The sequence below is a fragment of the Coloeus monedula genome, assembly GCF_965178545.1.
Source record: "Coloeus monedula genome assembly, chromosome: 1".
NCBI lineage: Eukaryota > Metazoa > Chordata > Aves > Passeriformes > Corvidae > Coloeus > Coloeus monedula.
In genome coordinates this window covers 88526925-88548972 of record NC_138781.1, presented here as the reverse complement: position 1 = coordinate 88548972, position 22048 = coordinate 88526925, and the positions used below count along the sequence as shown (strand labels likewise).

The following is a 22048-nucleotide window of genomic DNA, read 5'->3' as shown; positions in this document are numbered from 1 at the left end:
GCCCTCAGGCTGCGATGAGTCATTTGTGAGCACGTCCTGGTCTGCAAACTTTAAGAGCAGCTAATTACTCTGAAGTAACTTGCTTGTCACATTGTTGCCGGTTACACTTATTTTTCCTTTTGGTTGCTAAAACCCACTGAAAGCAAGACAACCACAGTGTTTCTAGAGCTTGTAAGTAGCTTTACAGATGTTTTCCGCAATTCCCATTCACCAAGTACTCGCTTCTGTTGAACAATCTGTAGATGGGATCTTTGATAAGCATCAGGTATCAAGTACACAGTTTTAGCATTGAAAAATGCCTGTTGTGCTTCAGTTTATGGATGCTTTTTACTAAGTTGTCACAAACTCCAGAGTAGTGTTACGTTAAATGTTTGAAGCATATATATACACTCACACACACACACACACATATATATATGTGATTGTGTGTAGGTGAAAATCAAAAGATTGCTTGCAGTACTGTCACACACCTTATAATGGATTTACGGGACAGCTTGAAAAGAAATAGACAATAAATATATAAGGATCAGCCTCCTCTTCATGAGGCAAAGAAAAGAAAACTGATGTTACAGAAGTAACATCATCTAGTCATGCAGGTAAAACCTTGTATTTGATATTCTCCATGTGTTTTTCTGTGTTATATGCCTGTTTGTTCTATGTATTTTTTCCATGGCTGACCTTTTGTCCTGGGGTGATGTTATGAAGCCGCTTTATTCCTGAACCATCCGCTCAATGCCTAAGGATTCTGTGAGTTTGTGCTGGTTTAGGCAAATTTGGAAATATATCCTCTGAGAGAGGATATGCAACCAGCCCTCCCCCACCAGGTTCGGGAAAAAATAAATTTTCCTTGAAGGAAAGTGAATAAAACCTCTTTATTTAACAAACACACAGAAAATAATAATGCTAAATAAGAAAACCTCTTGCTCTGCTGAGAAAAACCTGGGAAAATTTCAGAGTCCTTCCATAGGTAGCCTCTCTCCTCCTCCTTGGAGCTGGGACAGAGTGGGCCCTCCTCCAGGGCCTCCACCTCAGTGGAAAAAGTCCCGATGTGTTCTGATGTTGAAAACAGTCCAGAAGAGAAAAAGGGAAAAAAATCGAAGTCCCAGGAAAACAAAAGTTCAACTCTCTGTCTCTCTCTGGAGAAGAAGTAGCTGAAAGCTGGCTGGGAAGCAAGCAGTGCTTCCTCCAGCTCCTCTCTCTCGCCGCAGCAGAACGCAGAGAGGTTTTGTCTGTGTCCTTGAAAACAAACTGCAAATTGCTTTGAGAGTTCTCTCAGTTTTTTTTTCTCCCCTCCCCTCAGGCTCAGTTTAAAGGCATAGAAAGGCACAGAGTTAATTTCTGGGCATAGAACAGTGATATGGGATACATCATAAAGTTACCCCAAAGCAGCCTTTAAGATGGACCCGGGGGTGGGGCCAGAGCCGCTGACAGGAGGGGGCAGTTGAACGGTTCAGCCCAAGGGCTCCAGGGTCTGGGCAGGGCTGGGGAGGGAGTGTGCTGGGAGCGCTGTGCTGCTTTTTGGGTTTCATTTGTGTTCCAGCTAGCTGGGAAAAGGTTCTGGTGGGGTTCTTTTTCTTGTTCTTTTTTCCCTTTCCTTCCCCTTGCCCACTGCCTCCCTTCCCTCCTCGCCGGTCTGGGGAGCCTGTGGGGTGGCCCCAGCTGGTGCAAGCCCGGGGGTCTGTTCCCTCTCTGGGCATTTGTTGTATTTTGAGTTTTGTTTTTTTTATCCTGTTCTACCCTGTTTTGTTTGTATGTTAATAAACAGTTTGGTTTCTTTTTCCCACTTCCACTCCTTGTGACCCATTTGTCTCATTGACGGAGGAAAAGGGGAGGAACGCTCATTCCAGGGTGGTTCCTCCTGAAGTTTTGTCTCAAAAACCAAGACACGTTTGAACTTTTTTCTTTAACAAACTAGCTTGTTAAAGCTTTGTAAAGCTCATGCAAGTGAGGCTGAGCCCTGCCTCTTGTGTTACAGCTTTGTCAAATGAGCATCCTCTAAAAGGCAGACTCAAATAATGTTTTGCTGAAAAATTGCTGTGCTTGAGCTAATGTCATTCCATTTCTAGAATTTAAAAGGTCCTAAGTGTATTTGAGAACACTTATTTCTTTTTTTCTCTTTATGAGCAGTGCTGAGACTGGGTTTTACTCCTGAACATGGATCCAGTCAGTGCTTTAGGTGAAAGTTTTGGTTTTGCTTTTTGTTTTTCTTTGAGCATACTTACCCACCATGATTTGCATCCTAGTGTATTGGGGCCTTTGGTTGTTTTCTTGGTGTTGGGTTGTTGGGTTTGTTTTTGTTTTTCCTGCACAGTTGGAAAAGGTAATCTTAATCCTGGGCTTTTCATCTTCTGCAGAGAGAGGCTGTCATTCCAAGGGAAGTGAAGTGCTTATCAGCTGTGAGCCCATGAGAGCACCACATTCAGTCACAGGGATAAAGATTGTCTATTTCTAACCATTTGTACAATGTAACACATTTTTTAGTATTTTCTAGGATATTAGTAAGAAGGGGAAAATCAGGAGGCTCCCAGCTATATTTGTGCAAATGTACCTTCAGTGTAATTTCCCGTTGCTCCCAGTGAACATTCAGTTCTGCGTTACACTGCATGCAAGTTACAAATGAGCATTTGCTTACAGGCTAATTAAGCGTAGCTTAGAGCAGTACTTAATTGCAACACTTCAAGTAATACAGAGGAACTTCAAGCCAATCTGGCTAACAAGAAATTAACTTTGTGCTCTGCCCAAGGTTGTGCTAGCTGCTGTGTCTAAGGTTTCATTGTGTCTTGCCCTCTGTGTCCATGGAATAGCACTTGGATGATCTTCAGAGGTCACAGAAAAACCTTTTAGGATTTCAGTTCTTTGCAGGAAATCCTGCAAGAAGTGAGACAGAGCATGATGGAGTCTTTCAGGGAGTAGAGAAATTGCCTGTGCAGCAGGTGCTGGCTTTGGGTGTCTCCAGCAGTTCATCCATCGATGTCCAAATGGCTTTGAGGTGAAAGACTGCTTCGACAGCACATAATCATTAAAATGAAAGAGCTGAATGAACTTCATAGGAAGCTTTCTATATGTTACCTTTATCCCTCAAATAAATAAATAATCTAGTAGCTCTGAAGATGGTGAAATAACTTTTACAGCACTGTAAACATGGTCACATCAGCTTCTCTGCTTTGCCTGTTTCCCAAGCCCTCCAACATGCAGCTGTAAAGCTGTGATGTTTAACTTGTCTATCAAAATCCTCAAGGATGATGTGCATGCAAAGGGCTTGTTTCATCCCCATGCCAGGGGCCTGGAAGTACTAATAGCCCTCCATTCAAATACTAGCCATTAAGAAAGGGGAGACCCTAATAAAATTTCCAGCGAAAATAATATAAAATCATGTATGGTGTCAGACATGATTTGTAATGACTGCATTTTTGAGTTTGGAGCAGTCTCTGCTTTCTGCATAATTGAGTTCATCTCTACTACAGCTGTGTCTTTTCTGAACATATTAGGTGCAACTTAGTGGCAATATCTAGGTATGAGGACTGATGGATTGTAGGGAAATTAGTTAAATATCTTCATTTTTTAATTTTAAAATACGTAAATGTAGAGAAGTAGAAAGTAATTTTTTCCTCCTAAATTATGTCACAATATTTATATAAAATTTCAAACCAGTAAGGTCTCACTGAGTGCAAGAAATACATTAGAAATGTTTGAAGAGAAGGTATTTAAAGTCTGATTGGATAGTAGCTCAGATTGCTTGGCTTAGACTTGCAGTCAATGCACAACTCTGACCCTGGTTTGGAAGGACTTCTTCCATGATTTTTTGTACAAACCCAATTGTGTTGGTGCAAAACTTTTGCAACGCAAGTTTTCTTAGAGTCACTTAATAGATCTTTTGAATGGTTGTTGAAGAGTATTTCTTTGTGCTGGGCAATTCTGCTTTTTCACTACAACCATAATAAAGTATTTTTGGAGGACGTATTTGATTTTGCATAACATGGTTACAAATTAGGTTTGTATGCTGTAGCTGAGCTACCAGTATCTGGAATTAAATACCTGTATTGATTATCGATTCCATATTGAATTATAAAGGGTATTCATTACTGTCAGACAAACTTGGAGGTCTTTACTACAACAAAGAAGTAGTAGGAGTGGCCGTGCTTTTCATATTATTTGCTGTGTATGTTTTTTTCTGCTGGAAAGTGGCATGTATACTAATGAACATATCCAGCATAGTTGTTTTCCCACCTACAGGGAGCCCTTTTTTGAATCTCAGCTTGGGAGAAGTGGAGATAAAAAACTTTAACTTCAAAGGATGATACTGGGATTTCTTGGTGAAGGTAATCTTCACATTTTTGTGTCCAACTTCATATCATGAGTGGTCAAATCAGCAGTTGGCTCAAACTCAGTACAAAAGTTTCATAAAAGCTCTGTCAGAGAGTTGTGTTTAATCACCCTTAGGCTGTCAGATCCCTGCTGTCAGATCCCTGCTGTCAGATGCAGACATGGTAGTCCCAGTCTTTTACCGTCCTTCTATTCACAGACCTCTTCAGGTGGCTGCTTGCTTCCTGTCAAAAACAACTTAGCAGCAAGTGCTATTTTGGGAAGTTGTTGCATTCCGTATTTTGCTTGATGAGCCTTATGGTCTGGCCAAGGGACCGTCATGTGTGCTCTATTCCTCCTCACCTCGTATTTGGGTTGCTTGTCTCCAGTTAATGGTGAGATAGGGAAGAACCTGTCAAGTGCTTTCATGCTCTCCTAGGGTAGCAAAGCTATAAAAGATGATAAATTGCACAAAGTGCCTCTTCCTCCTTCCGTTGGGCGCAGTGGGAACCTGAATGACAGTGAAGAGGAGATGTGCTTTGACTGAGGTGGCTAGTGACAGCTGAGGTGACTGCCACCTCTGTGTAGTTCAGGTGGAATGCAAACCAGGTAGTGATCTGTGATCATGAAGATCCTTTCCTTCCCCTAAGTTACCGAGCGATTTTATTGGGACCGAATCGGGCCTTGTTTGACTGTGTGCCTGAATGGCCAATGTCTTCTTCAGTTCTCAGTGCTCAGACATTTGAGGTAGCCTTTTCAGTAGAGGACTATAGATAAGATTTAGGGAGGGAATACAGACTCTCATAGACAGATAGTTTTAGCCATTGGCATTTGATACACAGTAGTGATGCCAATTCTTGAGAAAAAAAAAATTTGTAACAAATGGGAATCTGGGCTGGGGGAATATCTCTTCTTCAAGAGCCAGTAAGACCACAGGGGAGGGCAATAGCAGGAGTTTCTAAGAAAGAGGCTTGTGGAACTGGACTGCCATTTCAGAAAGTAACTTACCTCTGATTTTCTTTCTGATTTTGTACTAGGGAAAGCTACCCTTAGCTCTTGTTTTGTTTAGAAAACCAAATGCAACAAACTCGAGTTGGTTTGTGAAGAAGGAAGGAGGATTAATTTCCCCAACTGATCATCTTTGTAATGGCCAATCAAAGTCATTAAGATATCTTTCTGATGTTTTAGCTAACTAAAAAAGCTGAATTTGTCATCTCAAGATGCTTTCCATGTTGAACCCCAGAATGAGGCTACCTGGTAATTTGCCTAATCCAGTCTGTATACATGGAAAATAATGGTCTCTGCAGAGAGGATTAAAACATTCGGTCTAATGAGACACTGTCTGTGGAAGGGAAGTGTGCTATATCATGCTCAAAGAGGATGTACCTTTTCACTTATTCTTTAAACAGGGTTTTCATGGCATAGCTGAAGAAAGTTCATGCACCAGCTATTTTGTTACACTTTGAAAAGTGAAATTCATAGGGTGCACAGGTTGGCAAAGCCTCAGTTAATGTGAGCCAAGCAAACTTGGGTTGTTTTGTGTACAGATGGGTTCACCGAAAGAAGAACTTGCAGAACTCTGGAAACAAATTCACAAACCCACTTATTTCTTACAAGTTACACTTTGGGTCTGATCACTATCTGTTATGTTGAAGAGTGTATAAGCAACAGTTGAACCAAAAATAGTTTCAGTACTGAAGATTTTTTGTTAATCCTCTGCAAGTAGCCAAAATGTTTTACTTTTACCATGTGTAATCTCGTGCAGGAAGATGGGGGATGGTGGAAGGAGCAAGTGTTGTGACACTCTTCTATGCTGTAGAAAAGGCAAGATAGATTTTTCTCCAGTAAGAAACCATCAGTCACCATCCAAAGCCACCAATCTTCTGAAGCTTGAAAAGGCAATAAAGTTTTTCTTACGTGTAGAATTGTCTCTACATGAATGGAGAGTGGTAACTAGTGAGATTTCCTGAAGTCGGCAGATTTGGTTTGACACAGTTAGAAGTGAAGTAATAATTAATAGCTAATATTAATCATTATTGCCAGTTATTAATACAATATGTTTTTAAAAGACACTTCAAAATAAATTAGTTTTCTCATGTACAACCATGTATTTAGCCTATGAAATTCTACATGGCAATTGAATGGAAGAATTAGATACTGAAATTTGAAATGTATAGGAGATATTTAAATGTTTCTAGTTTACATAAATACAAGCCTGCAATAAGCATAGAGACTAAGGGAAGCAGTTCTTAGTATTCAGATTCATATCAAACCCAAGCTACTGTTTGGGGCAGGAAGGGAAGGGAGAAACACTGTTTGCATTCAAATGTATTTATTCAAGTTTTGTCTAGAAGGGACTATTAAATTATTATGTTGCTCAGGACCCTAAGATCTTGAGAAGTTTACATGTCCTCTGTTACATGTTGATCTAAGTTGTACTTTTGCCCTTTAAGCCTAGCTTTCTTAAACTTGTACTTAGGTAGCTGGGTCTGTGAGCCAAGTGCACAACATTTAAAAAAGTGTTTTATTTTTAAAGGGAATGGAATTTTGCACTCATGGAAATAGAAACTTCAGAATAAGAAAGATGTCCAAAGGTTGATCTACCTTCTGCCAGTCAATCTGGGGGGAAAAATGAGCTTGGGAATAGGCATTTTCCTTTAATAAACCTGACACCAGTGCCTTTATATTCTCTTTCATTTTCTCTGTGGTTCAGTTCAAGAAGGTTTCAATGACCCAGATTTTTCTCAGCATAATCCTAAAGAAGATCCATGATATAGATACAGAGCCATCAAAATCCTTTGAGAAAAAAATTATCATTCGTGCCAGGACAAAGTTACTGGTGTATCTGCATGGTGGATTTCTTTAACCTCGTGACAATAATTTAGGGAGGGGAGAAAGGGGCAGAAGGAAGCATGCTTGTATGTAATGAGTTTTATCTATAGCACATAAAAATGCAGTCAGCTCCCTTGTCATTGCCTTTCTGAGTCTTGGAAATGGTTGGTTTCTCTATGATCAGCTACAGTAGAAAGGCCACTGTTAAAAGATTTCCCACTTAATATCATGCAGAATTGGTTTCTAGGGAGTGTCTCTTCTCTTAAAAGATTTGCCCAATGTTTGGTCTTTTCGTCTGAGGAGTTTTTTCATACCCATTTGCCTACACTAAACAAAGAAACTAGGCACGTGAGCTATTTGAATATAATTGTCTTTTTGATGCAGGTAATTATTTCGAATGATTAATGGGATCCTCATAAAAATTGTTGCATAAACTTTTCAATTAGAGAGAAGGCTCTTTGATTGCATTTGTGTAAAATATTTAATTGGGTGGACAGCACAGAATACATACGTTAGGAAATTATCTCAGATTACCTGCTTTTAGGGGGATGCCTATAGGGAGGACAAAGCTTTGCTTCCAATCAACTTCAAAGATAAGATAGCTTAATTGGAAGCTGACTGTGCCTTGACAGCTTCAGAGCAGCAGTGACTTCCATGTAAAATAATCTGAAGCAGATGCTGAATGAAGAAGTATCATTTTCTTTCGTGCAGGCTTTGGCATCAGATCTCTAGCATTATGTTATCTAGTTCTATATGAGGAAGCATTTTTTTATTGTGACATTGATTTTAGCACACTACTTCACTCAGTGCCATGGTTTAGTTGAGGTGGTGTTAGGGCATGGGTTGGACTCGGTGATCTTGAAAGTCTCTTCCAACCTGGTGATTCTGCGTGATTCTTTGTGATTTATACCTCCACTGTTAAGTTCATCAGCCTTTGACAAACAGACTGTAACACTAACTTAAAAGGAATTTTTGAACCACTTTGGCTTGGCTTGGGAAAATAGTGATGAAGAATCCTACGAAAAGACCTATTTAGGGTTCCTGAAGTATGATCAAACTAGAACTTTTTTATGCTTTTAGTTAATGTCATGGTGGTTACATAACTTTTCACTATCTGTATAAGAGATTAGAGGTTAGAGAACTGGGCTGCAAGAAAGCTCATGGAGTTTAACAAGGGCAAGTGTAAAGTCCTGCACCTTTGGAGGAACAACCTCAGGCACCACTACATGTTGGGAGTCACCCAGCTGGAAAACAGCTTGGCAAAGAAAGACCTGGGGATCCTGGTGGACTACAAGTTGAATGTGAACCAACAATATGCCCTTGCTGCCAAGAAGGCTGATGATAGCCTGGGCAACCAAAGGCAAAGCATCGCCCGTGGGTTAAGGGAGGTTTATTCAGCACTGGTGAGGCCACGTGTGGAGTACTGGGTCCAGTTCTGGGCTCCCCAGCACAAGAGAGACAGGGACATACTGGAGAATATCCAACAAAGGCCTAGAGAGGTGATTAAGGGACCGGAGCATCTGTGCTGTGAGGAAAGGCAGACAGAGCTAGGACTGTTCAGCCTGGAGAAGAGAAAGCTCAGGAGCGTCTTCTGAATGTGTATAATTACCTTGAAGGAGGGTGCCAAGAGGAAAGACCCAGGCTCTTTCCAGTGGTGCCCGGTGGTAGGACCAGAGGTAATGGGCACAAATGGCAATACAGGATGTTCCCTCAGAGTATGAGGCAACACTTTTAACTGTGAGGGTGACTGCCTGCTCTCAGTCACAGCCCAGGAGGTTGAGAATCTCTGTTCTTGGAGATACTCCAAGGTACCTGGACGCTGTCCCGGAAAAAGGGCTCTAGGTGACCCTGCTTGAGTTACAGGGTAGATCAGATGACCTCCAGATATCCCTTCCATCCCTTAACCTCATATGAGCCTTTTCTTCTTCTTAAACTTTTATAACGAAAAGAAAAAACCCAAACCAAAGAACGGTTAAAGGTGTGTTGATCTTGAAACATTTCGTCTCAGTGTTATGTTTTAATAATAAAGTTTGGAGTTATAAGGGTAAAGCTCCCTATTAATTCATTTATAACTACGAGTTTCTAAGAGTAATGTTTGTGCTTGCCTGGCATGTGCCAGCATTACCAACACAATCCACTTGAATATCTTATAAGAATTCTATTAAAATTTACTTTAGGGGAGGGATTTCTATGTTGAACATTGGGATCTTATTTGATTATGAACAGTACTGAAACTGAGCAATGGCAATCAAAGTACACCTAAATATCTGTTCTATGTCATATATCAGTAAAAATAGAAGAGCCAGTCGTCTGATTTATAAATGATGAGAACCTGGACTAGAGCATTTAGAAGATGATCTGTTCTCATGGGAAGTCCTCAGCCTTGGAGGCACTAAAAATAACATCACTCAAATGCTTATCCAACTAGTCACAAGGGATAGAATGAAAGATTACCAGTTGGCAAAGATGATGATGGAAAACATTTAAGGGCTGTGAAAAGAGGTTTATATGGTTCCGTGCAGCTTTGCACTGAAATCTGTTTGATAAGTGGCAGTGGAATACTGACAACGATGTACCTGCAAAGGAGAAAGATGTGTAGTACGATGGGAAGGACTGGGTGGGGAGGGTGTCTTGGTGTCAGGGTAAGAGGAGCTGCTCTGGAATAGGTGTTGGTACAAAGCAGTGCTCACATCTCTGCACTACAACCTGCAGCAGGAGGTGCAGAGAGCTGACATGTTAACCTTCAGGAATGGGCTGAAGAGAGGAGCTGCAAGAGAGGAAGGATGGAGCAGTTTGTGATACTTCAAATCAGGCCACTGAGAACTGGGGAGAACATGAGAGAAGAGAGGAGAGGCTATTACTGTTCGTCTGCTATGTGGCCACAGGTCCTTTAAAGCAACTTGTGTGTATGCCTGGTGAATGTCTTTACTCGTTGTAGCTTTAGCAAAGTAACCTTCTTTTTAAAAGTTGGCATAAATGCTGCAGACTTCAATCCATATAATACAATCTATAATGAGCTAACTACTTCACTTTTGAGCCACTGCTGCTCCAGGAATTAATGCCTGGAAACCTCAGTACATGTAGATGATAGGGAAAAGCTGGAGGACATTGTTGTGAGTAGGATTGTATAGAGGACCATTTAGTTGCCTTTGTTTCTCAGCTTTTGGTAAAAACTGGTTGATTCCTTTCAGTTCATAATAGGCTGAATACTAAGCTGTTTCTATAATGTCATGGATTGCTTGTTCGGCATCTTTTTAATTAGTGACATTTCATTTAGTCCAAATTAAATATGCCAGATGCAGCTGATTTAGTGGCTAACAATGATGAGTGAGGGGAGGGAGAGCTAACATATAGCCGTCTGTTCTCAGGGAAGTTTTTTTTTATTATTTTTTTTTATTTCTAGTTCCACAGGAGAAGTTGGAGTGGTAACCATGGCAGCAGGGAATTTGTCCCTGTAAGCTAAGCAAAGGGTTGGGTTGTGTGGGGTTTTTTTGTGTTTGTTTTTTTGTTTGTGGTGCCCCTACTTAGAGGAAGGGGTATGCAAAGTGGTCTCGAGCAAGCCCTGGAGAGGGAACTTGGAAATAGATAAGTTAGAGATGCCTGCTGTGGACTTAAACTCAAGAGTTGATCTTCCTGTAGTGTGCACGGATGGATGGGTGCAGCAGTGAAGCAGAGTAGTGAGAGATGTGAAAAATTTCTTGGTACCTTGGATCTCTACATTAGGTATTTTGGAGTGGGGTAGTTAGACACTGTATGCTAATAAACTCCTTGCATTGTTGGTTTTGGATTTATGCCAATATTTTTCTCACTTTTTTTCCACTGAAAATGAAAAATTCTTAGCAGGTTGAAAGAGAGTGAGATTTGCATGGGGCTAGCTGCATTCAAGAAAGAATATCCAGCTTAATTGTGGTGCCATAATCCTAGATCTTACATCAGCCCTGGAAACTTTTGCTCTATCACACCACTGTTCTCCTCTGATACTTAAATCTACCAAAAATTAAACAGCAGAGCAGTGTCATGGAACAGTTTTCTTCCCATTAAAGAAATTGCTGAAAATGAGAATTTCACATGCTTTGGGGAGAGGATAACATAAGCTCTCTTCTTCCACTGACATAACTTTTCCTGGGTAAAGATCTGCAGGGGGTTAATTCTGGCCACACAATTGATGCTTACACAGTTGCACAGAAATACCCCCCCGCCACCACCCCCTGCCCGATGTGAGCAGCTCTCTTAGAAGCATTTACTATGTGCATGTGACAAACTGTCCCATAAAACATCCTGGACGTTGCAGGCAGCAACAATTAGCTGATACTCGCTGCTTGGAATCGCCGCCTTCCAGAGCCGGTAGCTTGGGAGACGGGAAGTTGAGCAATATTGCTGCACACTGTACAGCACGGAGGCAGCTGACAGCCGGGCATTAGGGATGCTCTGCCATGCCACTGTGGTTAAGCCTGTCACCCTCTCCTTATAAAGCACCCTGCTGCTGCTATCAGAGCAGTATGAACTCAGCCCCTTTGGAAAAACTGATTGGGGGTTGCGCCTGATGCTGTCAGAGTGCGGGAATTTTGTGTTTCCAAGATGTGCTTGAGCTTTTGGGGTTTTCAGCACATGGAAGCCGTTGTGATGTAGATTTCATGGGGTGTTTATACTTTAAATGGTCATCAGTCCTTGAGTGTCTGTAGGTTACAGCCGGTTTTCATTAGGAATCTTTCTCCATGTTTTGCCCTTTTTTTTCCAGTAGCTTCCACTATCTTTTTCACTGCCCTAAGTTGTTCTATCTTCATATTCTCACACTTAGGTTGGTTGTAGCCCTTGTGTTTTGTCTCCATGTGATGTACCATACTTGATTCTTCTCTGATCTATGCATGTTGAATTCATAGAGGTTTTTCTTAAAGTTTCTTTTGTTTTGCTTTCCAGCTTCCTCCTCTCTCCTGGCATCTTTGGTGTAACTTCCTGGTCTGGGATGTCATTGCTTCATCAGGATGTGTGTGTGTGTGTGAGGAATAAAGGAACTCTTGTGAAGATAGATAATTGATTTAATTCATTCTAGCCTTCAGGGATGCGGAGAAAACCTTAGGAACTCTGCACTTGCAAGCACTGGGGAACAGATTTACAAGTCCTTAAATCCTTGGCTTTTTCACTCCTTGTGATTACTTTTTTGGGTTGGAGAAACACACAGGAGTGGAAAGAGGGTCTATCTTTGTCTTCCCCTGTATTGCATTCTAAGTTTGTAATTTCTGTCCAGCCCTACATCTTAATGCTTGTTTAGATTCCTCTGCTACAAGACTAGATAAATTGGATTTCATTTGTTCACGACAAATTTCATAACTACTTATTCTTAAAATAATGTGTTTGTTTTGTTGTGTCTGGACATTCCAAATATAGTTTATTTGGCATTGTTGCCTATTGTTGGGCTGCTGTTTTTGTTCTATTTTATTTCTGTTACTACATCAACCTAAGGTTCCATTTTATCACATAAGAGACAGTCACCACCCCCAAGGTTTTCCCATGCTTTAAAAATGCATCTATCTTCAAACACTAATCCTCAGTCTCCAAAGACATCTTTGAAAGCAGTCCCTGGTGCCTTTCCTAATAATATGTGGCTGGACTGGTACATGCAAATAAGAGTGCTGGAGCCAGGTCTAGGTGTGCCTGCAGCCCTTAAAGGTGTTCCTGCAGAGGTCTGCTCTGCAACCTCTCTGCTCCTCTCTCCCCAGAAAAGCGTGCAAGGGAAGGGGGGTTTTGTGGACTACCCATGCAGAAGTTCTACTGGAATAGTCGTAAATCAAAGTGAGAAGCCAATTGCACGTTGCCGAACCCTGTGCTGAAATGGCTTTTTGGCTCGTAGGGTGGCCTGGGCCCTAGATGACAAGGGCCTCAGCTGCATTTGTCACAGTGTCCTAGTGGGGAAGAAGGAGCCATCCAAGTCTTGGGGACCTGTACCATTTTCCTAAATCCTATGAGAAGTTGCTCCCTGGAGCCTTGTTGCACCCTCTGCCAAGCTTCAAATTAATGTGGTTCTTGTGGTTGGAAGCCTGTGCAGCAAGGAAGATGTGGTAATAATTCCTTTTCTACAGAGTAATTTGTAATGGCAGAGCAATTTAAAATACTCAGTAACTAGCTTGGTTACTTAAGGATTTAATCAAGAAATTATTATGGTTTTCCTTTGTATTACCCTTTCTAGGGTTGTTAGTGATTTAAATTGTTTGCAAGAACTTTTGTACTAAACCTTTCTCTTGGAGCAAATTCAGACAATAAATAATGCATTCTGTAAGCACAGCTGAGGAAAATTGCAAACTATCTAGGGATAAATTGCACAATAAAATATATGAAAGATAAAGGTTAATGCCAGCAACATAATTTAATGCCTTTCATTACATAATCAAAGGAGTGTAACGGTGTCTGTAACTGTCTTTTTTAATGTATGTAAAGGATCTTGAAACCAGAAAGGATTTTTGCATAAAAAGCAATTGCTGTTAGGAGGAGCTGTGTGGAGAGAAGGGAGCACATTTACAGACTTACAGTCAAAACTAACAGAAAACGCTGGAACAGTCTGGACCCACAAATCCAGGACTGAGTGAGCTGGTTGTTGCTGCACTCCCTTCCTGCTGGTGTGGACTGTCAAAGCCTATACAAATTGCTTCCCAAGCTTTCACTCTTCCAGTGTTCTGCAAATACCCTGAAGCTTCAGCAAAATTCATAAAGGCCTATTATTACTCTTAGAAGGATTGAAAATTAGTCTTTCTCCTTTCTTTTACCTAAAAATGGGAGGCAAATGAGGAATTGAGTGGGAAGATGTGAAAATGTCAAACAGGTCAAATGATCTATCTGAACATCTGAACCTTAAACCAAAGTGGGAAAGAGTTGAAACAGCTTTTGGGAATACTGTCACAAAATTGATGTGTTGTCTGTATGTAGGTATGTATCACTTAAAACTGCATTCTGCTATTTATTTTTAAAATATGGAAATTACAGGGTAGCAACTTACAGTTTCCAAACCTTCAGCCTCTAAGTATGTGCACACACATTGGAATAAATCTTTTGTTCGTGCAGGCAGTGGTTCTGTCTTGAAAATGTGCTCTGCACAGTCTTTCCTTTGGAGGATATTGCACAGTTGTATGTAAATAGCTGAGATTTTTGCAGATGCTTCGATGCAGTTGCTATACAATACTGAACCTATACAGAGAGCAATACTTTTAGATTTAAGAAATACTTCAAGTTTTGAGAAGATACAAGCAGATAATTCAGTGCCTGCATAACAAATAACCATTTTCACATGCAGTTTTGAATTAGAGGACGAAAAGCTTTGGCTTGTTACTACAATATTTCTATTTTAAACTTTAATAGTACCCCAAATGTGCTCACTGTATATGTTCCTTTAAATGTGCTTAGTATACATGCCGCATAACATACTTTGCTTATTTCTTTAAGCTCAAATGTCAACAGTTGCAGTGTGTAATTGTGCTGGTTTTGACTGGGGTAGAGTTAATTTTCTTCTTAGTTGCTGGTATGGGGCCATGTTTTGGATTTGTGATGAAAACAGTGTTGATAATTCCAGAGATGTTTTAGTCACTGCTAAGCAGTGCTTACACGGAGGCAAGGTCTTTTCTGGTCCTCATCCCACCCCTCCAGCAAGGAGGGGAGGGGAACACAAGAAGCTTGAGGGGACACAGTTGGGACAGCTGACCCCAACTACTAACCCAAGGGAAATCCTGCACCATTTGGTGTCTTGCTTGGCATATGAAGCTGGGGGAAGAAGAAGGACAAGGCAAGGGGGAAAACGTTTGAAGTGATGGTGTTAATCTTCCCAAATCACCATTACTCATGATGGGCTTTCCTGGGGATGACTGAACACCTCCCTGCCCATGGAAAGTGGGGAATGCGTTTCATGTTTTGCTTTGCTCGCGTACATGGCTTTTGCTTTCCTAATTAAACTGGCTTTGTCTCAACCCATCAGTTTTCTAACTTGATTCCCTCCTATTCTCTCCCCCATCTCACTGGGGGCAGTAAGTGAACGTCTGTGTGGGGCTGAGCTTCTGGCTGTGGTTAAACCACGATGGAAATAGTGCAGAGAGACATGTTTGCTTGATTAATCACCACAGTGGCATGAACTCAGCCAACATAGCTTACGGCATCCAGCTTAAGTCCAGAGTCAGGAGCCTTTGTCATGTGCTTTAGATGTTAAGTTGCTCCGTCTCTCTCCCTTACTTCCAGAAAGAATGTAACTCTCCAAAAGTACTGGGTGCATGTGTGATTGGATGTCCATACAGGATGGCTTCAAAAGAGCTAACCCTCCAAATACCAATGCCGACTTGAACCTGGCACTAGTCCTGCCCTGCCCTTCTCTGCCCACACCACTGTGACTCCCAAAACCTCTCTTGCTGGTACAACCCTCATGCAATTTATGACTTCAGTATTGGTTTTGGTGACCACTGAACATAAGATTTTACTGTGATTACCTTTCAGGTCAGGTTATTTCTCTGACCCTTGGGAATGGGTTTAAAATTCAATGCCCAGTGAAGGAGGACAGAGTGAGGGTTTTGAAACATGGCCAACTAAAGTGGGGGGGTTGTGGGTTTTTTTTTTTGTTTTTTTTGGTTTTTTTTTTTTTTTTTTTTTTTTGTTTTTTTTGTTTTTTTTTTTTGGTTTTTTTTGCGGTTGCTGTTCTGAATATGAAAGTCAAAGACTTAAGATCTTGATCGTACAACAGTTGTTCTCCTTTGTTGTTCATAGGCTTTTAAATGTGTACCTAAATATAGTATATGCCAGAGGAGAGAGTTAATGTTGCTATGAGAACCTTAACCTCAGCATTTCCAAGGGTTTTATGTGTATATGTAGGAGAAAAAAAAGCAATGATCAAATAACTCACAGGTTTTTTTCTTGTATAAGGAAGTACGATCTGATGCCCTGTGTATAAGTGATCTTAGCCACGATGTATTGCTGTTACCGCTGCTGTTTGTCTGAAGGGCTATTTTCCTGCATGAGCAGTGCAACAGAGAAGGCAAAAAGAGCCATAGGGTTGACCTATATATTTATTTCATTGCAGCAGTTGAAATTCCCATGCCTTATAAAACTGCCTTAATGCTGCTGGGCAAGTACAGGGGGACTGGCTGGTGCTCCAGCATGTAGATGTGGTTGACTGAGTTGCTTGCCTGTCAGGTGTGCACTGAGCATGCTTAGAGGCCTTTCTTTTTCAAAGGTTTGTAACTTTAGGAAGCAAAACCTTCCTTTATTTGTTGCTTTTTCAACTAGGCAAATAGCAGTTTAAGGGTAGCCTCCAGGCAGAGCTAGAGTCTTCAGCAGCTTTGAGTTGACTGATCCTAATTGAAAGCTTCCCCATTCCTCCAGTGGCTCTGACTCTGCTCTTGTGAGCTGATAAGCTTTGATTATAGAAAGCTTTTGGAAAAAAGATCTCATCAAAACAGGGTTCCAGTGAAAACAGCAAGTACCTGCCTGGTACATAAGTGTCTTCTGCAATAAATAGCTGCTTTTGCTTGTACAAGGTACATGCTTACATTTCAGTTCCATTTTCCTCCTATTTACCTCACCAATTGTATGATTCTCATGGCTGAACAGTCTTGATGAGTGAAATTGGGGGATGGAAGTCAAAACTTGCTGGACTGATTTTCAGTTTGTGCAGATCGTAGTAATGACTCTTCAGTGTATTTTAATGGCTTTCTGTGAAGTCTCTGATCTTCATCTCTTTCCAAGGGAAACTCTTATTGAACTGGTGCACTGAAACCTTTTAACCTTGTATCTATTAGATTTCAGTCAGAGGGCCTTCTGATAACTGGTGCTCTCTTCTTACGTGTGGAGTCATAACCCAGGATAACAAAGGTTGGTTTGCACTGATATAAATTACACTGTATAATTTCAGGCTGTAGAATGTAAATGTAGATCTGTTTGCCACTGAAGATTTTCAGCATAACATCATTTAACAGAGTGAAATTCTGTGATGATTGTGTATAGTCATAGGTTTTGTTTCGAAGAAAAAGGAAAGAAATAGCACAAAAAGTGGAGAAGAAATGATGTGACCATCACATGACTGTTTTGGTTTTCTGGTTTTTGTTGGGTTTTTTTTTCCCTCCACATTCCTAAAATATTTGTATTACTTGATACACAAAAAATACTGCAGTGAGGTTGAGGAACTGAGGCTGGAAGATGAAACAGACATGAAGATACTCAAGATATGTGACCCATTATATGAAACCACTGAAGTGATGAATATTAATGTTCTTTTAAATTTTTAATTTTTTAAGTCTTTTTGTCTTTCAAGAAAAGAAAAGAAAAGCTTGGGGGAAGACTTCTTCCCAGAACAATGGCGCAGTCTGTTATCTGCTCCTTTGCACTGTAAAGCACTGAATGTTCAGCCAATATAGTGCTCTGGTTGGCTTAGCATTCTTAACCTTAATTTTGAATAGAAGGTGCCTTGTGCTGCTGACGTAATTAGGGCCTTTTGTAAATCACTGTTGCAGGCAGTCTGCTGTTGCATTTCACTGCATTTCTCAGAGAGATGCAGGGCAAAAGTGTCAGACTAACTTTTTGAACCTCTCATCAGGCTAAGTGTTTTCATTATTGGAGTATTTTATTCAAATGAATCCTGCTTCATTTTCCTTTATAGACAATAAGCCCCAATTCAATTTTGGAAGTGAAACACTCCAAACACCAAGTTTCTGCTGGAAGAAGTTTGAATAGGGAGCCCTTAATATCTTAAAGTGGGAGGTGCTGCCTTATAAAAAAAAAAAAAAAAAAGACACAAATGAAATGTGAGAGAGTTGAATTTGACCAACTGACTTGAAATTCAGTTCCCTCTGTGATACAGGAGTACTGTTATTGGCATCTTTTGTCACAGAAACTGTCAGAAAGTTGGAGGTGAAGCTTTGTCATCAAGATGGTTTCGTATTTGTGGTTATACATCATAACTCTGCAGCGGTATGTGGGGACATAAAATCCCCTTACCTTCCATGTAAGCCTCTTGGGGACTGTTGCACTCTTGCCTCTGCAGAGGCACAGGGTTTCATCTCACTTCTGCCTCTCTCCCATCCCCCGGGGCAGGGTTCAGCTCAGGCCATTACAACCCCTCCTGATGCAGTGTTTTATATCTGTGATGTCAGTGGTGATACGTGGCCTTGCACTGCCCTTGATGGCAAACACAGCACTATTAATAGTCAGTGAAGTTAACTTGCTCATCGCTGCCCACCCACTGCGCTCCAGTCCCTGAGCTTTAAAGGCACTGTTAACACCCCAAGGGCTGACTGGTCCCACGAAGGAACATATCCATGTTTGTAACAGTGGCTGTGGTGTTGGGATAGTGGGTGCTGCCTAGAGGGCCTGGCTCTCCGGAGGAGGGAACATGGCATTACAGTAGTCGCACACCAAACAGCAGCGTTGGGTATCCAGGAGTTTAAGATGCTGTGGTGCTTCAGGGGGGCTGGCATCGGCATCAGCTCAGACTCTGGGCAAAGGAGGGGGAGGGTGGGACACGTACCCATGACCCCTTTACTTCATACCGAGAAAGCACAGCATGAATGACCATAAAAGACAGCTGCAGCTTTCTTCCAGTGGCCACACGGCATTAAGGCTTTCCATGCTTGGGAACAGAGAAAAGTGTGGTGGTTGTCTTACAGTTCTCTCTTTTCCACCTGCACGGGCTGGAGAGGCACCCTCAGCCTAACAGCTTTGCCCCTCTTCTGGGACTTGGCACTGGCAATGATCGAGTGCAGTCTGTCCTGTATCACTGCCATGTTCCCAGCAGGAAAGGAAAAGGGGGGTCTGTCCTCCAGGTGTTGCAAAAGCGGCGATTGCTGTGGCGCATTCCTGATTAGGGCTCCCCGGTGAAAGCTGAGGCAGGGAGCAGAGGGCTGTGCTTCTCGTGACTAATGAATGAATGATGTCACCAGGTTGGTTCCCGAGGCAGGAAATCCATCCAAAATAGTTTAGCTTCAATACAGAAAGTGCAGTTATATGCACAGAGTAAGCTGAAAGTAGAAAGGAATTCTTTAATCACCAACTTTCGGGTTTCGTCACTGCTTTCCAATCTATCGCAATACTACAAAAAGTAGAAGAAAAAAAAAAAATCAAGCGGGTGTTAGTCCCTCCCATTCCCCACTAAAACGAACAAAGTAACTACTTTCTGTCTTGTTGCATACTGGCTTTTCGGTGTGCTGGCCCATGCTGGGAGGGAGCACGAGAGCTACGCTCCCCACTCGCACGCTGCGGTGCGATGCCCGCGGGGTGTCTCGAGCATCCCTCCACTCGTGTCCCCCCGTCCCACGGGCGCGCTGCCGAGTGCCGGAGCGGGCCGGGACCGCTGCGGGTGTGATGCGGGGCTCTGCTGCGACGCGGGGCTAGTGACACAACAGAGACTTGCCCGCAGGACAGAAAACGGGGCACCCCCACGCCCAACAAATTCCTGCGTGTGTGAGGATGCCTCTGGCGTGGCTAAGCGTTGGCAGGAGTGCAGCCGTTCCATTGCACAGCACGCATGCCTTCCCCAGAGCAACCGGGATTCCCCCTCCTCTCCTCTCCAGAGCCCGCTTCCGAAAGAGCTGGCTCATCCCTGCTGTCAGATGAAGCCGTTTCCTGAACGCGCGGGTTTGAGTCACTTGGGCTGGATGAGGCTTTAACTCCTCCCTCACTGGGCTCGAATTTGTGCGTAGCCGGGGCACCGGGGAGCGGGGGGGTGGGGGCGGCGCCGGCCATGCTCGCTCGCCCCCGGCCCGGTGGCACCGCCGGGGCCCGGAGCGGAGCCGGAGCCGGGCGCGGGTCGGGCCGGGCGGGGAGCGGCGGCGGAGAAGTTCAAGTGCCCAAGTTGCAGGCGATGACATCAGCGCGGGCAGGCCGGGCTGCGGGCGGGATCGGCACCGGCGCCGGGGCAGCAGCACACGCGTGCCGGGCGCCCCACACCCCGCCCCGCGGCCGCCCCAGGGGTCTCAAGCGCCCCAAGGTCGTCATAAAAAAACACATTTCCTTTGTAATTCCTTCTTTTTTTTGGGGGGTGGGGGGGGTGGGGGAGGCGGGAATAATTTGGAAGTCTGATAGTGTGTGGGAAATGATTACATCAGTCGGAGGGAGGGCTAGGATTGGTCTGCACAGTGTGGTTTGATTCACTACCGCAAAGATTGCGTGTAACCCTTTGAGTGGAGCTCTGGCAGAGTTGTTTCCCTCCCCAGAAACAGTCCCCATAGCAGGGGCTACGTGACAGGTAGGGTACGGCCCCCCCTGACGCCGCCGGCACCCCGGGCGCCCAGCCGCAGGCTGCAGAGGGTCGGCGGAGGCAGAGAACTAACTCTCAAGAGGCAATCCCCATTTAAAATGCCATCTTGTTCTTCCGACTGCTGCCTTTTACGTGCCGTTGAGGTAAGATTTTCCATATCAAATTACCCTCGAGGTTTTTGTTAGACTCTCCTTCTCTCACTAGGATGCGGAGCGTTTTAAACACAGTTGATTTAAATCTGGGACCTGCACGTTCGCCCGGAGAAATAATTTTGCGGCAAGTGTCTCTCGCTTGAGCAGAACAATGCAAAGAGGAAAGCATCTGTATAATTCAGGAGGTGGGGAGAAGGTTCCTGACTTGCTCTCTCATCCCCATTGATATTTAGGATGTGCAGCGTATGCACATTTGGTTTCAAACTACTTTCAAGCTAGGATCAAAAGAGAAGTCAGGGCAGGGAGAGAAATGTGTGGACTGTGCTAGGTAATTGATTTGCCGGCAAACTGCAAGTGGGACTTCCCCACATGAAACAATCAAAAGTTAGTGGGGAACAAGAGAGCCATTTTTAGTCTTTGGGGTCTTGGCCTGCTCCTCTGTGAATGTTCAGAGGCCTCCGATGGGATCACAATGAAAATTGTGTGTTTGACTGGATGTGATTTCTCTTGCCCACTGTTGCCAAAGTACTCTCTCGACATTGTTTCACGTTTGCTTACCTTACACAGCTTTATACAGAACCTGCTCTCTCACTTTTCCTGTGTACGTGGTCATATTAACCCTGCTGAATCTTTGTTTAGTGCAGGGAGGTGTTGGGGGGGGGGGGAGGGGAAATAGGTCTAGGGGGCATCGAGAGAAAGTGTTATAAAGTGAATCATCCATTGCATTTGTCCTGGCTGCCAAGGTGCTTGGAACCCTCACACCAAGAGGATGATGCTTTTCTACAGTAGCTGTGTGGTTTGCCTATGTTCAGAGCTGTTGATCTGTAAGTGTACCCTTTATGTTGCAGGATGTAAAAGTCTTTAGTGAAGATGGAACAAGCAAAGTGGTCGAGATTCTAGCAGACATGACAGCCAGGGACCTCTGTCAGCTGCTCGTTTACAAAAGTCATTGTGTGGATGATAACAGCTGGACTCTAGTGGAGCATCACCCTCACCTAGGATTAGGTAGGGAATGGTCAAAGGGGTGGCATGGTTACCTGGGAACATAAAATATGTGTGATTCATATAAATGTGCTTCCAGACGGAACGTTTTCTTTTCCACTGCTTTTATTTGTACAATTAGCTGAAGTCACATACGTGCTTTCTGTGTATTACAATTTGATGTGTTAAGCGTTTTAAGCCATTTAAAGTCCTTCCGTTATTTCCCATCCCGATTTTTTATTCTATAAAAAAAGAAGAATTGTCTAATCTTCACGCTAGCGCTCTGTTGCTGCCTTGCTGTGTCTGAAGCTATTGCAAATAAACAGCTTAGGCAAATTAAGCTTGATCCTTAGAGTACGGTCCTATGAAACAGCTCAGCTCATCACCAGCTGGGAGACCTGGGTGAAGAGACTCAGCCTTGCATACCTACAGTAATGCTTATGAAAGCTAGACATGCTGAGGTGGGGGAGGGGGTTGGCCAAACTTGACTTCAGGCAGGGAAAAAATGGTGGCACCACCCGCAAATCCATGGGCAATTTCTGGACCAGCGGTGGTATCTGCTCTC

The 22048-nt window shown here is 42.9% G+C and overlaps 1 protein-coding gene across 3 annotated transcripts in view; it reads left to right on the top strand.

Annotated features, from left to right (window-relative positions):
- GRB10 (growth factor receptor bound protein 10) overlaps positions 1-22048 on the top strand; it is a 145672-nt gene that overhangs the window by 100089 nt on the left and 23535 nt on the right. For all 3 annotated transcript variants that reach the window (XM_082295568.1, XM_082295569.1, XM_082295567.1), the window contains one exon: positions 21351-21507. In XM_082295568.1, the coding sequence (XP_082151694.1) occupies positions 21351-21507 (157 nt within the window). The remainder of the gene's footprint in view (positions 1-21350; positions 21508-22048) is intronic.